Raw genomic sequence first — 17,178 nt, 5'->3', positions numbered from 1 at the left:
GTAAAAATATGTTGGGAGAAGTATATATTGCAAAAATGTCCTCCACCCTCAACACTCTAATACAGCATAATACTAATTTTATAAGTTGGACTTCAGATGGCAGGTCAAGTGTACTGTATTCACTCATACTTACTTCTTGCATTCCTCAATTGCATGACCACCTGATAAAACTTGCAGTTGCTTCAGGAATACATATTTTACCAATGTATAGCTTTACCCAAATGTTAGAAGCGGAGAAACAAATCCCAAAACCATGAAATCTTGCAGAAGCAAAAGAGGAATCACGATGAAGAGTCACTAAATTCAATTTGAAATAATTTGAGAGATAATTTGGACGGAAAGTTGTATAAGTAAGATTTTATTTTTATTAATAGTATTATTTTTAGACTTTTTCAAAAATTTTATTATGATTTGTTGATTTAGAAGTATAGTTATTTCTTATAATATATAAAAACGGTTGAAAGAAAAAAGTATTTGTAAATATATACACTGAAACACATTTGGATTAGTACTAAGTTTTGATATTGGTTCCAACCAAGCTTAAAAAATCAAGTGATTTCATTCGGACTAAGGAGGCTATTAATATGTATTTGAAAAAAAAAAAAAACATAGAACCCGAAAAATTAATTTCTAATCAAAATGAAAGGTTTCATTCTTTGAAAAAATTGTCTTTGATCTATTTCTTTTATTCTTGTCCTTTGGAGATTTTGACGGATAAAGATAATAGATGTTAATTGGATTTTTATTTTCAAAAATATTTTACATTATTTTTATAATAATAATTTTACATGATCTATTTCTTTTATTCTTGTTCGTGGGAGATTTTGTTGGATAAAGATAAATAGATAATCTATGTTAATTGGAATTTTATTTTAAAAAAAATAATTCTACATTATTATTATTATTATTATTATTATTATTATTATTATTATTATTATTATTATTATCATTATTATTGATTGATTGAAATTATTTGAAAGAAGTAAATTGATGGAAAATGTAAACATATATTGATAGGGAAATTGTCTTTTCCTCATCAAATACAACTATACAAATATAGTTTTTACTTTTTAAGTCTAATATATGTAAGATTTTTATATTTGATATTCGAACGAAATTTATATTCGTAAATAACATAATTAAAAACATATCCAAACCAATACCCATAATGTGTATATATATATATATATATATATATATATATATATATATATATATATATATATATATAATTTTTACTTTGAAATTTATATATGATATTCAGACTAAACTTGTATAACGATATAACATATCTAAAAATATCCGAAACAATAATCTATTGAGTTCAATCAACATCTAAATTTTGGTGTAGAGTTGAAGTTTTAATTTTGATAATGTGGATAATGTCTAACTTTAGATGTAAGCAATAGTTATGTTTATATAAGTAAATGCAAGTAGAAAAGATAGAAGATAGTGATAAGCAAAAGAATCTGTTATACTAATAAGAGCCCAAGAGAGTTAGGCCTATAATGGGTAGAAAAAATGGCGGTCAAGTTTTTTAATCAAATGAATGGCTCAGATTGATCAGATTTTATTTTTTTTCCTTTAAATTTCCTAATTTATCCTTAATGAATATGATTATCCGTTAAATATTATCTTTTCAGTTAATTTATGTTAGTTCACCGTTAACTTACTCATTGATTTCAATAAGAAAGGTCTTAGGTTCGAACCTCATCCCAATTAAAATTGGCATAATTAGTACTCTATTTTACTCTTATTAAATTAAATAATAATTTAGTAGCTACAACAAAAAATAATACATATGCATTTCTTTAATTTAGAATATAATTATGTGTCTATAATGTCTTTATTTAAAAAAAAATTATTATTATAAATAAATTAAATAAGAGAAATAATTTCATTAGTTATATTGTATTTATTTTTCTCCAATATAAAAATTCTTTACATTCAAATTCATCAATTGATTATATTCACTACATTGTCTATTATCTTTTTTGTGCACTATTTTTTAATTAAATATCAAAGTTATAATACAAAATAATCCTATATATTTATTTACCAAGTATTTTATTAATACCATGAAAAAATTAAAAAAATATAATTAATAAAGTCAATCATATTAACTACTTGAGTGGTTTGTTGACAAAGAGAATATTCAAATCACACAACAAATTGAAATGAGAACTACCTCGCAATGTCCTTGTTTGACAATCAGCAGTTAGTGGATTATATTAGCGAATTTGACCAGTGAATTATATCAACGGTTGGTAAAAAAATATTTGAAAAAATTAACTGTTTAGATTAACATTTAAAATGACCTAAGGGTATACATATATTTAATAATAATAATAATAATAATAATAATAATAATAATAATAATAATAATAATAATAATAATTGTTTAAAAAAAATTAAGCCAATCATATGAACTACTTGGGGGATTTATTGACAAAAAGTGTATTCAAATCACACAACAAATTGAAGTGAGAAAATATCTCGCAATGTCCTTGTTTGGCAATCAGCGGTTAGCTCTTCAATATTAGTATATATTTAATATTTTATGCCCTAATTTTTATTTGCTCTCTCTTATGTCCCATATTTGGTTTCAAGTATACCTATACAATTATTTTATTGACAATTATAATCAATCTTGACTATATTAGCTTGCATTTGTAAACTTAGAATTGCATATTTAAATACGCAAATTTAACATTCAATTATCTATGCATGAACAATCCAATATAATCTTGCCTTGATATACTTTAAACTATTTATTTAAAAAAAAAACATTGGGCATTATCCAATCGCGCAATGCGCGTAAAAAACTAGTATGATAATAAATTTAATCATAGTAATGAATAATTATGTAAGTAGATAATTGTGAGAATGTGGTTCATATAGCCAAATAGATGATAGATGATTCTGTTTTTCATTTAGAAAACAGTTTTTAAAAATTCTCCATTTTTTCTAGAAAATTAGAAAATGTTTTTTTTTTTTTAAATTTTCAAAATGGAAAACTGTGCTGGTACCATGTTTTCTGTTTTTCATTCTCCAATTTTTTAGAAAATTGGAGAAATTTTTCATGGGTAAATGACTGAAATGGGAAGGAAAGAAAATGCAATGACAAAAATATGAAGCTTTTAAAAAATGGACAATATTGAAAAAAAAAAAAATTATTTAGGATATGCGTTTTTTTTCAGAAATGCAAGTCGCAAATGAGTTTCTCAAAAATTTAAAATGAATTTTTCTTTTTTTCGCTAAAATATAAGAACTCGTATAATACGAGAAATGACGATAATTGAGAAACTGGAGAAATTTTCCAGTTAGCAAACGGACCCCCTAGTTTTGCGCAAATTATGCTGTGCAACCGAATGCACCTTGCAAGGTGCATACGGTTACAAAACGGCGTCGTTTTGGTTAAAAAAACGCACGTCCCACTTAAAGATGAAATCAGGTTCGATTCCCGGCAATAGCATTTTTATATATCCAGAAATTCATAACTATATATCCAGAAATTCATAACTATATATCCACAAATTTATAACTATATATCCACAGTGAATGAATGAAGTAAAAATCCACAATGAATGAATGAATGAAGTAAAAATTTCACAATGAATGAACTAAATATCCACAATGATTGAACTAAATATCCACAATGAATGAACTAAATATCCATAAATTCATAACTATATATCCACAGTGAATGAATGAACTAAATATCCACAATGAATGAACTAAATATCCATACATTCATAACTATATATCCACAAATTTATAACTATATATCCAGAAATTTATAACTATATATCCACAATAATGCTATTGCCGAGAATCGAACTTGATTTTTTTTTTTTTTAAATGGGACGCGCGTTTTTAGTCAAAACGACGTCGTTTTGCGTCGTATGCACCATGCGCATGGTACATCGGTTGCACCACATAACTATTGCTAGTTTTGCCCCACTCAAGTGGACCATGTAGGAGTGAGGTTTCAAAAGGAATAATGCAATTAAAAGAGTTTAATCAGTCAAATCTCATCGCCATTGTTTTAACTACTTCCCCAAAGAGAGTCCAAGGAATATCTACAATGTAGAAGCTTTGAAATGGCCATTGACTTGTCTAGAAAATAGATTTTAGCAATGAAGTTATATTGGACTCCAAGGTGATGAAGAAAAGGAACAAAACAATTATTGTAATGAAACAATCTGGATGAACATACAAGGGGTAAACCAAGTGTAAAAATTGTTGAAAAGGAATGATTTTTTATTTGTCATCAACCAAGGAAATGGAAAAAATACTATGTAGAACGGCAGTAGTAGTTTTCTGTTTTTACAGAATCATTTGTGTAAATAATTACATAATGATATCTTGAGCTAGAGGATAATAACTAAAAATGAAATTTCTGAGGGACTAACTGCCTAAGTATATGACAATACAGATTACAAAACTCAGTGGCGCCTGGTGCATCTAAATCCAGGACTGATATGAATGAACATTTCAAGCTTTCATCACTTCACTCAAGGACGACCGGTTAGAAGGTCAGTGGACTTTGACCTGCCATCATCAGCAGATGCAGTATCCCCGGGAATATCCACGCTGGCAACGATGTTGGCCATCTGTCCGGTGGACGCTGGATCGGAGTCCCCAGGGTGAGTTGGGGAACTTTCAGCTGAGTCGTCTGGACTGCCGCCTCCCAGTGTTGTCGTTTTCATTCCTCCTGCCTTCGGAACATGAGCCTGATGCTTAGCCTTTCTATGCCATTGCATCAGGGCTTTCGACGTCTGTTCATCGAATATCGACCTCTTCATGGTCGATCCCATCTGGAAGTTGTGAATGACAGAAGAAAAAGGGATACAAATTCTGGGTGAGGCAAAAAGTCCGAGAAAAAAACAGATATGCTAGCAAGCATGTGCTCTGATACCAAATTGAAGCATGTGCTCCATCTCAACTAAAAGCTATTGCACATATGTTTATATATATTATATGCTCAACAGCCATATAGCAGAGTTTTACCTGGGTAACAAGTGCATACAATGGTAGTGTAATGTAGCTGCACATGAATTGTACTCCAAACCTAGCCAATTATCAACCAAAACTTTAGACCATATGGTTACTCTTAGTAATAGAATTCTACATCTCCTAAAACAAACAAATTCTACATGTGTGTTGAAAGTATGAAAAGAAGAGAACAAAGTCTCGTCTTTTCTATGGTTTCTTAAAAATAAAGGGTAAAATTCTTTATGTATGGTTAGATAATCTTTAGCTAGAAAGGCTATAGCATGAATTAATAACAGAACAGAAGTGGAAATTAATTTGAAGTTACCCGAGACAAACTCTTGCAACGGCAAGATAGAAGTTACTGTGGAAGCAAGAATGAATCCCGAACTCATACTGCCATGGGAAACAATATGTTATTTCATTATACCAAATACACTAATGAACTTAAGGAAAACAAAGGAGAACATGTATTACCGATATCCAGAAGAAATAGGTTATCTCAAATGCATTCTGAACAGGTAAAAGAGGGAAAATACATCGTTAGAATGTCCATAAATCTGTAGGTCATACTATATATGTCTGTGTGTCATAAGTACTGTATAAATACGAGGTATTGCTTATTTTGGTGGGTTAGAAAAAAAAAAAAAAAAAGGGGCCACTGAGTACCTGAAAGAGGGTTAGATGGATAAGATGGAGGACCAACTTTGGCTTGCTAAACCAAAAATGTCTGTCTGAGACTTGCACAAGAGGTATGCCCTGGACTACAGCATGCCTTTCTTGAATTTCAATGGCCATTTGTCCTATAATTGCTTGAAGCTTTGTCCCAACTGATAAGATTGTCTTTACAAACACAAAAGTCAGTTCTCTTTTTACTAGAAAAGAAATGCGAATAAATGAAATCGGATATTATATTGTAACTTAGAATTCTTACAACTAAAGGCATCATGGATAGCCAAATCATAGCGTGCCATCCTGAAATGATTTGAAAACACTGAATTAAATTCGGCTAAAAAGTAAGCCTCGCTGAAACTGTGAAGGGGAAGACATGAGGTCTACCATGCACATTCAGCAGCAGATAGAGCACTGCTGCACACCATAGCATCAAACTGAAAGAAGAACCCGAGATAAATAGTCAGGTAATTATGATGCGAGAGACATCAGATCAAGAGCGAGTATTCAGCAAAAGAACTTGAGGAGGTCGAATAAAGATCATACTTAATTCCCACGACGACCTTGAAGTCATCTTCCAATGATCTTTTAATATACTTTTGAAAATCAAACTTACTCCCAGGAGCTAAATGGACCTGAAGGTAAATAATAAAGAAAAAAGGACCATGAACATTATCATGTTCAATCTCCTACTTTGAGAAAAGAATCTAGAGTTTTAAAAGAAAAATTTCTACTTAACCCCACAGTTAAAAAAATCTCACCGAAATGAATCCATGGCGCATGGCCAAGTAGTCAGCCCTACGAACAGACCTAAAAAATTGCCGAAAGAAGCAAACCTGAAAAGTTTGAGAACTAAACTATCAATACAAGCACTAATTATGATATTTGATTCATAGAAACAGCAAGGTTATCATATGTTGAGGCACTCAAAGCATACAATTACTTTATACATCATATTTTCATGACTTTTTTGGCTGTAGTAATTAATAAGAAAACCATTGACTCTTTAAAATTGTATTTCTCTTACAGAGTAGAAAAGAACTGGTGTTTGAGTCATGAAACTGGTGTTTTCTTTCACAAAAGATGTCTCTTTCGTAAGCCTGTATCTTGAAGGATCTGCAAGGGCATTTGAGAAGGAAATCAGTTGGAAATGCAAATAAGCGAATAGCAATCTCACGATTCAAAATGTAGGAGCAAATTTTTGTCCATTTAGTCATCTAAAGGATACCATTGGCTGCTTCATCTTGAGCAGTTGCCATTTCCCATTCCTTCCATCCTCGGATCTTCATGTAACAAATAAAAGATGGTTAGGTCTAGATCATGCCAACTAACAATAATTGTGCAACAAAGTAGGACACAATCCAAGCTTGTAGGCATGCCACTGTTAAATGAGGGAAGAAATCCAGATAATTTATGAATGCTACAGCATAAGAATAAGCAACTAATCTTGAGATGACCCGACAAACTTACTATATTGCAGTTAATGATAAAGTTGGTTGGTAAATTGCAAAGGAATTGGAAAGTATTACCTTCATTCTTCCAAGAGCCATTGTTATAGCACCATAGATGACATGAAATACAGCCAAAAAGAATATGAAGATGTGTAGCTGGTGCAAACCATTGAGAGATATTAGTGGTATAAGTCCCTGCAGATACAAACTTGGTTAGCCTGATATTTCAAGGAATTGGGTTAATTGACAATGGTCCATGATAGAGCACTAAAATTCAAGACTGTTTTTTACAAAAATATAAAATATCTATGGGCAATATTTTATAGTCAAACACCTTATATTGAAACTACTGAAAATTTCATGACTTGACATTATCATGTCAACACGTTACACGTGTACATCCATTTAATGTTCTTCATGCCATTTCCTTACAGTATCTAAATGATAATTTCTTTCAATTTTCCAACAATGTTTAAATCTGGTAAATAGTAAGATGGAACAAATTTCCTTTCTGTAAAAATATGTTGGGAGAAGTATATCGCAAAAATGTCTTCCACCCTCAACACTCTAATACAGCATAATACTAATTTTATAAGTTAGACTTCTGAGGGCAGGTCAAGTGTACTGTATTCACTCATACTTACTTCCTTGCACTCCTCAACTGCATGACCTGATAAAACTCTGCGCATACTCCATAGAAGCCTTCTATGATGTTCTCCCCCTGCTTCAGCAGGTTCTTGATGTTCATCTTCTGGTGGAGCATGTTCCCCATGTTCCCCTGATGGAGCATGTTCCCCATGTCCTGGTGCCTGATGTTCGACGTGTTCGTCATGTATAAGGCATGGCAGCATAGTGTTGCCAGCTGCTTCAGGAATACATATTTTAGCAATGTAGCTTTGCCCAAATGTTAGAAGCAGGGAAATAAATCCCAAAACCATGAGCTCTGCAGGAAACAAAAAAGGAATCAGGACGAGGAGTCAATACATCCAATTTGAAATCTTGGACCACCTAGTCCCAAAACTCTGGGTTTTTTTTGTTTCTCGGGTGAATGTTGCAGCAAAAGAAAAAAAAAAAAAGTTGGAGTTCCTACCTCCCTTAATCTTCTCCAAAGCTTCAACCAAAGCTCTCTTTTTCTTCCTCTCAAATGTCTGAAACAAAATGCAATTAATCAACAAGAAGATCAAAGGAAAGCCTGCACCAATACAATCTAGTGCTTGTCTGCATATAAGATTGGTAGAGACATGAATATCAAATTGTATGAATGAGCAATGATGCAAGAGACATTATTCCAATAATAATCTGTGTTTCAATCCATGAAATAATCTGCCTGAAACAATTTGATTTAGATGAAATCCCAAAAAGAAATCTAAGGCATAAACATTTCGCACATTCGAGCAAAAAATCCAAACATCAAAGAGAGAGAGAGAGAGAGAGATCACATGTCCTATTTTGTGAAGAAGTTTCTCCAACATTAAGGAAATAACTACAATGACCAAACAAACTAATGCGACGGCCCATGTGGGCGTCTGATCGAGCTCTCGTCCCTTTCCTCCTCCTCCTCCCGACATCTTCTTGTTGTGTTAAATAATCCAAAAGATTTGTGCATCAACTCGTTGCTCAATCCGATGAAAGGTGCAGGGTGTGAAGAGAGGTTGTGTTTTTGGTTGGGGCAAAGAATCAAACATGTGGTGGGGCACAGAAATGGAATTTTGAGCAAAGGAAGCTCGCATTGTGCATTGTTTTGGTTTTGTTTGTGGAGATCAGAAGATAGATTGAAATGTAGGGAAGGAGATGAATGCGAGCTTTGGCGGTAAGGGATTCAGTTAGTCCCACAAATTCCATTTTCAACTTCTAACCACCACTGCTCCTAAGGATTCAGTTATTTAACTAACGCCTAACGATTAAACACTACCACTACTACAATTAATTAATTAATTAATTAACTAATAAATAATATATAATGCTCCCTATATTAACAATTACAAGTTGCTCCAAATTAGAACCTACCGAGTATAATTTAATTAGTATTAATTAATGCTCTAAACTTATGAATTTAATTTTTACTTTTACTTGAATTAATTGATATCGCATTAATATTAATTTCAAATATTAATCGAATTATAACACACACATGTATATAGTGTTAAACTTCCATGAGAACTAGTAGTCCCGTTAAAATATAGGGACTAATTTCATCTATTCATTTAGAATGATCAAGAGCTGAAAATTAAGATAGAAAAAAATGTGATGACATTTAAATAAGAGTTTTATTACATAAATTCTTAATCTCTACTCACTCACTTTTACTCCCTAATGTGAGAAAAATGATAAGTTATCTTAATTTTGTAGGTCAAAGGAAAATATCAACATTAAAATTTTGAGTGAAAGAGTAAAATATGGAGTAGAACTTGGGAGTCGAACTAGTATTTTTCTTTAAATAATTACGGTTGTGCATAAAAATATTGATAATGCATATGTAAATGCACTATTATAGATTATGAGTATATTATTTTGGTTAAACTGCAAGGTGTCGTGAGTAGTCCCTAACTATGGGAGGCACCTTTAAGCTCGTAGTTATCTATGAATGAACTATCATAATTTCATAAATGTCACTGCATATTTCATTAATTTCCAATCATTGATCATCTTAAGTAGATCGATGAGATTAGTCGGCACGTTCTCACGGGGCTATTAATTCACATATGATTCTAATTATGTGTGTATGTGTGTGTCAAATATGCCTTGAACTTTAAAAAATTGCAGTTAAACACTTGAACTTAATAAAATCATGCAGTCAAGTTATGTTTACTAGTAATCAACAAGTTACCTATAAAAAGACAATAGCATAGCATATTTATTATTTTTTACGGTTTTGCCCACCAAGGCCGGTGGTTGCCTACTTGAGGAAGAAGGCAAACCAGTTGGTTGCCTTCTTCTTCTTCAATAAGAAAATGACCGACGGTTGCCTTCTTACTCGATCTGAAGAGAGTACCTAACTAGTAGTCTTCTTCTTCTTTCTCGATCTAAAAATGTCATCGGTCAGTTGTCTTGTTCTCTTGTTTGAAGAAGTAATCGATTAACGTGTTGCCAATATATGTGTGGTGTGTGTGTGTATGTGTGTGTTTTTAAATATTTGCGGCTTGACAGATACGCATTATCGATTTTTACCTGGGGATAATTGGTTATTGATCCAAAGGCACATAAATGAAAAATTGATATGTTTAATTGTAACTTTTTAAAGTTTAAGGGTCTTAATTTTTTAAAAATAAAGTTTACGACTCTAGGTACAACTATGCAAACGAAAAACTTCATTGTATAAAAGTGCATTTTACGATGTGTAAAAGTGCACTGTGCACTCAAGAAATGTGTGAACCCTCAAATTACACAATGCAAGATCTTAAAATATTAAAATGTTCTTTGTTGTTTTGCGCAATGCACATTCACACTTGGCATGTGCATTTTCACTTCTTTTTTTTTTTGAAAGCAAGAAATGACAATTTATTAATCAAGCACATATACTAGAAAGACGAGAAGAACGCCAATCCACAATGTACACAAGCCCCAGCTCCATCGGCTTTAGCAAGATAGTGAGCTAGGCCGTTGAACCATTGATTCATCGTGATTTAAATCTTCTCAAATATTCTATTAAATCGGAATGTGAGGGTCCCTTAGAGTTGGGGATTCAACTTTTTCGGAGAAGATAGTAAGCTGGGCGGTTATCATCTCTACGGACATACTTGACTACACAACCACTAATGGAATCAATAAGACGCTTACAAGCCCTTAGGGTTGGAGTTCAGCCTTTGGAAGAATAAGACGTTTACAAGCATTAATTTCTTTTTACTGTTGTTTTTAATACAACGTTAAATATAATTTTAAATTGATAAATACTCTGTAATAGATAAAAGTTAGAATTGTAAAATTAGATAATTATTAACAGAATCGAGCATTTAAAATGAGACGGAGAGACCATTTACTACTGTTGAAGGTAGACTAGCAGAGGGAAACAATTTTTTTTTTTTTTTTTTTGAGAAACCAAAGCTGCAAAATCAATGTCTGATTCTAGTGTCATTGCAACCGGGAAGAAAACGGATCTTGCCGGGAATCACTAGGAACAAATACAGGGAGCTGACCTCCTCTTTGTGATCTTCCTTGCTGAAAGTAATTCGGCACTGCATTTCTCTGCGAACCGGCAGACGATGCTGCTGCAGTGCCGCCACTGCCGCCTCTCATCCGCTCGTTTGACAAGGGACCCCCGAAGAATATCGACTGGCCTGTGTACGTTAGCTCTGTCCCGGCACCAGAATGTTGGGAGGAAGACGCCACGCTTTTGGTTGCAGTGGATACGAACCGCCCCGCCTCCTGATCCCAGACGACCGTTGTCCTAGGGTTCTCGGGAACGAGAACCCCCAACCCGTTCTTCCTAGCTGGTAAATGGGGTAAAGCGTTGGTGTCACTTACTTTCGTGGACGGTGGCGAGTGGTCGGCTGATGATTGATACATCGGGTTGAAATGATCTCGGCTAGAAGAACGGTGGCCTAGTGGCGATGTGGTCAAGTTCGTTGGGACAGGGCTGCTCATGTTGCTGATGCTGTGGCCGCAAGTTTCGGTGTCTTCTCTGCTTGCTTGGCTGGGAGGGTATGAGCTCCGGGAAGGGGATAATCTCGAGGTCTCGGCTTTAGCGTTTCTCTCAAAGTATCCGTGGTTACTGCTTGCCGGGCTGCTTTTACCACTCATGACGCTGGATAAGGTATCAGCATCGTAGGGATGATTCCTAGAACTAACCGGGCGTAAAACAGAAGACGAAGCTCGGGCCTTCACACCCGCTTTGATTGCTTCTTTCGAGTCTAATTTCGCAAGCTTCCATGCGCTGATTCTCACTTGGCGCTGCGGTAGCTGTCGTTCCTTGTCTGCTTCCAGGGTATCTGGATCAACCGTCGAGGGTAAACGCCCTGGCTCTAGATGAGGGATAATTTCGTCCTGCCAATGCAATTTCAAGACCCTCAGTACTCAGTAGTAACAATGAAGATTACAACCCGTAATGGGGCGTTCGGTAGGATGGAATTGCAATCCATTCCTACCAAATTCCATGGAATTTACAATTCCAATTCCGGCGGAATTGGAATTCCACGGCATATGACAACTTTGCCCTTCTTATTATAATTATAATTATTATTATCAAGGGCATTTTAGTCTTTATTCATTTTTTTCCTTTCAATCCCCCGCAATTCTATTCCTGCCTACCAAACAATGGAATTTGAATTCCTACTTTACTTCCACCTCATTCTTTTCCCACCAAATTACAATCTTTTTCCCTCCTAATTCTATCCTTCCAACCAAACGCCCCGTAAAAGGCCGATTATGCCTATCCTCAAATTAAAACAAGCAAGTAGTACCTGGTGATCCATGAAGATTCTTGGAGGAGTACACCAAGAACCCTTATATTGCAAGCCAATTCCCAAAGAACTCTTTCCACTGATGGCCGTCACAGCAGAGCTCGTCGGTGATGAAGGCGGCAAACTTTGCAGGTCTCCCGCATCTACGGAGGGTCCAGGAGCCTCGCTTTGGGCCCTCATAGCAACCACATAGTCGTATGTCGTGATACCCTGCAACAAAGAAAAAAAAATGTATGGTAATTTTTTTTTTGGTCAGACCACGAGGTGTCCTGAGCAGGCCCAAATTGTAGGAGGCACCTTTAAGCCCGTACCAAACTCAGACCAGCTCCCGTTCGCACCAGGCCGGCCCAATTAAGGGGCAAAGTGCTGGCCAGATTGATTTTTCCATACGAGAGGGGGTTCGAACTCCCGACCTCTTTTAAGGGACAAGAGTGCACGGTCACTCACGCCAACCAAGCTAACCAAGCTGGGTAAAATGTATGGTAATTCTCTCTTTGACATGCACAAGTACGCACCACTCCCGAATGTACATAACTAGACATGTATCATACCAACTTACCTTGCGTATTAGAATAATGTGGAAAAAGAATAATTCCCCTAATGGCACTGTGGCAAGAAACGAAACTGCTGTACATAGAGCCTGAAACGCAATCCAAAAAACGAGAGCTCATACAGACGTGAAGATTAAGATTTAAGAAGAGTAGGAGATTAAACATCTTAATAGAACGCATACCACTACAGTAGCAAATGGTGGTCGGGAGAATCCATCTCCAAGCCTATCCCTAATCTGAAACTCTGTAGCGTTTTTATATGCAAAGCATCTAACTATAACAGCAATGCCGACGGCACATTCAAAGGTAAGCTGAAAGCAAAAAGGGAAAATATTGGTTAGAAGATGCGGGAGGAAGAAGATAAGAAGAATTGGAATTTTTGCTCAAAGATTTTTAAAAGAGAATAAAAGGCAATTACCACTATGTAAAAATCTTACCCAAATAAGGCTTGCTCCCATAAGGCATACAAATGTGAAGTAATTTTTCCTTCCCACGCAATTATTCAACCACTGCATAAATTGCAACATCTTGAATGACATTAAATTTGCCAATAACCAAATGGAAACTCACCAATGCAAAAAAAAAAAAAAAAAAATTAAAATTAAAATTAAAAAAAAAATTAAAAAAAAAAATGTGTTCTAAAAAAGACCATATCGAGAAAAGACTCAATTGTCATAGTATTCTTACTACAAAAATGGAGAAGTATTTGTTGGTTTTTTCTTCTTTTTTATTTTTCGGTAATTGGAGAAGGAGATTAACAAAGCTGATCTGTTTTAAATTAAAAACTTGAAAGCTTCTGTTTTAAATTAAAAACTTGAACTTACACGGCAGTGATGATCAAATCCGTCAACACATTTGTCACAACTTCTGCAGTGCTTGCTGAACTTGCGAACCTATAAATGGCAACTTTCCTGAGTAAGGTTCTTAATTATATTCTTTTCTTTTAGTACTATTGGCTCTGTTACAATGAAATATCTGTTCATAACTACTTTCTCAATCTACTGAAGCACAAAGAGTCAATACCGCCCCCACTGAAGCCACTTCGTGCCACTAGACCACAAGGTCATTGGCGTTCTTAATTATATTCATTACAAATGCACAATAGACTTTTTAAATAAAGACCGTACAAACATAAGCAAAATATACACAAAGGGGCAAAGGACGAAGGAAAGGAAGGCAAAGAACACATTGATAAAAGGGAGTGGGATTTCCAAATAGAATAGTTTCATTTTTAAGGTGGGAGACGGGGAAGGAATCTGCAGTGAATGTCCAGAGGAACTTTCACGATCAAACGTTGTCATGTCAAAAGTATGTTTCGTTGCTGATACCCAACGTTTAAAATCACTACCAAATTGCAAATCAATCAAATTTCGAAACTCATAGATGGTATACCTCTGCGTTGCACAATGTGCAGAACAAAGCCTCTTCCTCCCCGTTTTGCTGCTGCTGCTCATCTTTGCGGCAATCGCCAATCACAAGACAACCACAAAAGAACCCACAGAATCTTCCACAGCAACCCGAAGCTTGCCTATCATACTTTCCACCACTTCTGGGTCCTCCCTTGTTTGACCCTTCTCTAGCAGATGAATCACCTATATAAAAGCAATTGAGCTGTCAACCAAAGATGCAACATAGTGGAGTTACAAAGGGGAAGCTAAAAGGTAGGGGGTTGGCGTGAGTGGCCGTGCACTCTTGTCCCTTAAAAGAGGTCGGGAGTTCGAACCCCCTCTTGTATGGAAAAACCAATCTGGCCAACACTTTGCCCCTTAATTGGGCCAGTCCGGTGAGAATGGGGATTAGTCTGAGTATGGTATGGGCTTAAAGGTGCCTCCTAAAGTTAGAGCCTGCTTAGGACATCTGTAAAGTGCTACGTGAGAGACACATTAGTCTTTCCTGGTGGAGGGCATTAAAAAACACTAACCGGGTAACTCCATCTCATTGTGTGATCTACAGGGTGATGTTTTATCAGCTACAACAAAAATCCCAGGATCAGCAGGATCAATGGCCGTGCATCTCGCATAGAGGATAAATACACTAAGTGCCTGAAATAGTGCTTAAAGATGTCAAAGAAAGAGGAAATAAATGCCAGAATATGAAATAGATATCGAACCAGAATCACTTGAAAATCAGTATGCATCATACTCACCAAGAACGAATAGACACCAGTTGCTATGTACTCGTAGAGGTCCTTTCCAAGGAATGGAGCAAAAAATGCGTAGAAGGCAACAGAGAGCAGGAAGAAAACTGTTATAGCAACAACCTACAAGCAATTATGGTAAGAATTTTGAAAGAATCTAACAGCAATGCTGGTGATTATTAACACTACAATGGCAGCAAGAACCAAATTGTTTAACACAAAGTATGAATTTTAATTGGCAAGTTACTATTTTCAGTACTATGCTGCAACTTTCACCACCCAATCCCCAACAATAAAATAGAAGAAAAAAAAAATTAAAACAAATTAATACCAAGAAACAGTGTCATATACTCCAATGTGAAAGATCATTCTTTTAGATGAAAACTGGAAATTTTCAAAATCAGAAAATGTTCAAAGAGCATTTTGGTCCAAATCAGAAAATGTTAACAATAAATAAAGAAATAAACAGCAACAACATCTACAATAAGGGGAAAAAAGTCAAAGGTTTCACATTTAAGATTTCAAATCAAGCCAATGTCAACAAAATGTCAACCCCCAAAACAAAAGATATCCTCATATCCAAACATTAAACAGCGAGCAGTGCTAAACAAAAGTCGACATTAAGATTTCAAATCAAACCCAGGACAAGAAAATGCAAGAGAACTAACCTGGAACGAGTGAGCCGGGAGTTGCCAGCCATGACGGCGAGCCATGTTGAGGAACCGAGTCAAACCAAGTCAATCAATCCACCATTTACACTAACTATACAAGCTGTGGGAGCTGAATTAGTGGGAACGGCCCTGGAGCAGATCAAGGAGCCCCAGACAAAGATTCTATGCCCGACCCAGTTGTCCAAAACCGGAAATAAGAAGACCCATCTGCTTGATTTCCAGTTCTAGGGTTAATAATGGAGGTGAATGTATGAAGCAATGGGTCGTTGAAGAAGCAAATTAAAGATAAAGAGATGGCTATGGTGTGCTGCAATTTTTCTTTTTCTTTTTTTCTTTTGGTAGATTTTGGTAGTATATATTAAGACGTGACTGGTGAGTAGTATTAGTTGTCTTTTTTTCTGCACATTTTCTACTGTTTGGAACACTAAGAAAAGTGGAGTGTGACAGCAGGCTGTCCCTTGTGTTGGCTTTCTTCCAAGAAAGTGAAAATAAATAATTCTTGCTTCTTCCGGAAACCGGAACGCTTGTTTGCACCATTTTTTTTTAGTTAAATACGAAGAAAAATTTATTTGTACATCAATTAAAATTTATATATATGGACGTACTCTTGTAAAAACCACTTTCATGAGAGAATTAGCCATTAAATAGAATTGTTCATTTTCTCATCAAAACAAAAAAACAAAAAAAAAAAACAAAAACAAAAACAAAAAAACAAAAAAACAAAATTGTTCATTTAGAAAGATTTAACAAATATGAAACAATTAGAGAATATTTGGTGTGACATTTTTGTAAATAACTTAAAATATATATATGTATGGTCCGTTACAGGTGTGAGCTTATGAACATTACACATCGTTAAATGTGAGATTGGACGACCAAGATCTTATGAGTGGTGCATTGGTACATTCAGTGAAGTTGCGCACTTGTAAAGTGGTGCAGTGATGTATAACCAGGTCAAAATCACTATAAACTACAAGATCGAGCAAATATAACAGTATATAATGATGTACAGGTTCACACACACACACACACATATATATGTGTGTGTGTGTATGTGTGTGTGTGTGTGTATATATATATATATAGGGGCGCGCTCATGTGAGAACAGTCGCTCAGGAGAAAAATAAGAATCACTCACAGCCGTCCACGTGCCAAGATCAACGAATCAGATGTAATTTTAAAAAAACGATGCGATGACATTTTCATAAATAACTCAAACTTTGGTGCAAGTAAATATGTTATAAGTGCAAGTAGCTGATAGGGATGGCAACGGGGCGGTCAGGGAATTAAAAATAGTCCCCATCC

General features: G+C 35.0%; 2 protein-coding genes across 2 annotated transcripts; both read right to left on the bottom strand.

The window, feature by feature from the left end:
- Positions 1 to 4,242: 4,242 nt before the first annotated feature.
- LOC109181412 (MLO-like protein 9) lies at positions 4,243 to 9,011 on the bottom strand. The gene is made up of 15 exons (XM_019331170.1): positions 8,558 to 9,011; positions 8,209 to 8,266; positions 7,763 to 8,061; positions 7,197 to 7,313; positions 6,896 to 6,950; positions 6,695 to 6,783; positions 6,429 to 6,503; positions 6,214 to 6,302; positions 6,055 to 6,104; positions 5,930 to 5,970; positions 5,665 to 5,838; positions 5,473 to 5,508; positions 5,324 to 5,391; positions 5,014 to 5,074; positions 4,243 to 4,820 (listed from the first exon to the last, which is right to left on the bottom strand). The coding sequence occupies exons 1-15, from the start codon at positions 8,684 to 8,686 to the stop codon at positions 4,518 to 4,520; spliced, it is 1,644 nt and encodes a 547-aa protein (XP_019186715.1). The 5' UTR covers positions 8,687 to 9,011; the 3' UTR covers positions 4,243 to 4,517.
- Positions 9,012 to 11,022: 2,011 nt separating this feature from the next.
- Positions 11,023 to 16,336, bottom strand: LOC109182186 (protein S-acyltransferase 21). The gene is made up of 10 exons (XM_019332282.1): positions 15,871 to 16,336; positions 15,212 to 15,325; positions 14,987 to 15,107; positions 14,458 to 14,657; positions 13,890 to 13,958; positions 13,503 to 13,574; positions 13,248 to 13,376; positions 13,074 to 13,154; positions 12,515 to 12,724; positions 11,023 to 12,098 (listed from the first exon to the last, which is right to left on the bottom strand). The coding sequence occupies exons 1-10, from the start codon at positions 15,913 to 15,915 to the stop codon at positions 11,187 to 11,189; spliced, it is 1,953 nt and encodes a 650-aa protein (XP_019187827.1). The 5' UTR covers positions 15,916 to 16,336; the 3' UTR covers positions 11,023 to 11,186.
- Positions 16,337 to 17,178: the final 842 nt, after the last annotated feature.

This window comes from Ipomoea nil, unplaced genomic scaffold, assembly GCF_001879475.1.
Source record: "Ipomoea nil cultivar Tokyo-kokei standard unplaced genomic scaffold, Asagao_1.1 scaffold1043, whole genome shotgun sequence".
Lineage (NCBI taxonomy): Eukaryota > Viridiplantae > Streptophyta > Magnoliopsida > Solanales > Convolvulaceae > Ipomoea > Ipomoea nil.
Note: the sequence above shows the minus strand (reverse complement) of the source record. Positions and strands in the feature narration are given on the sequence as shown.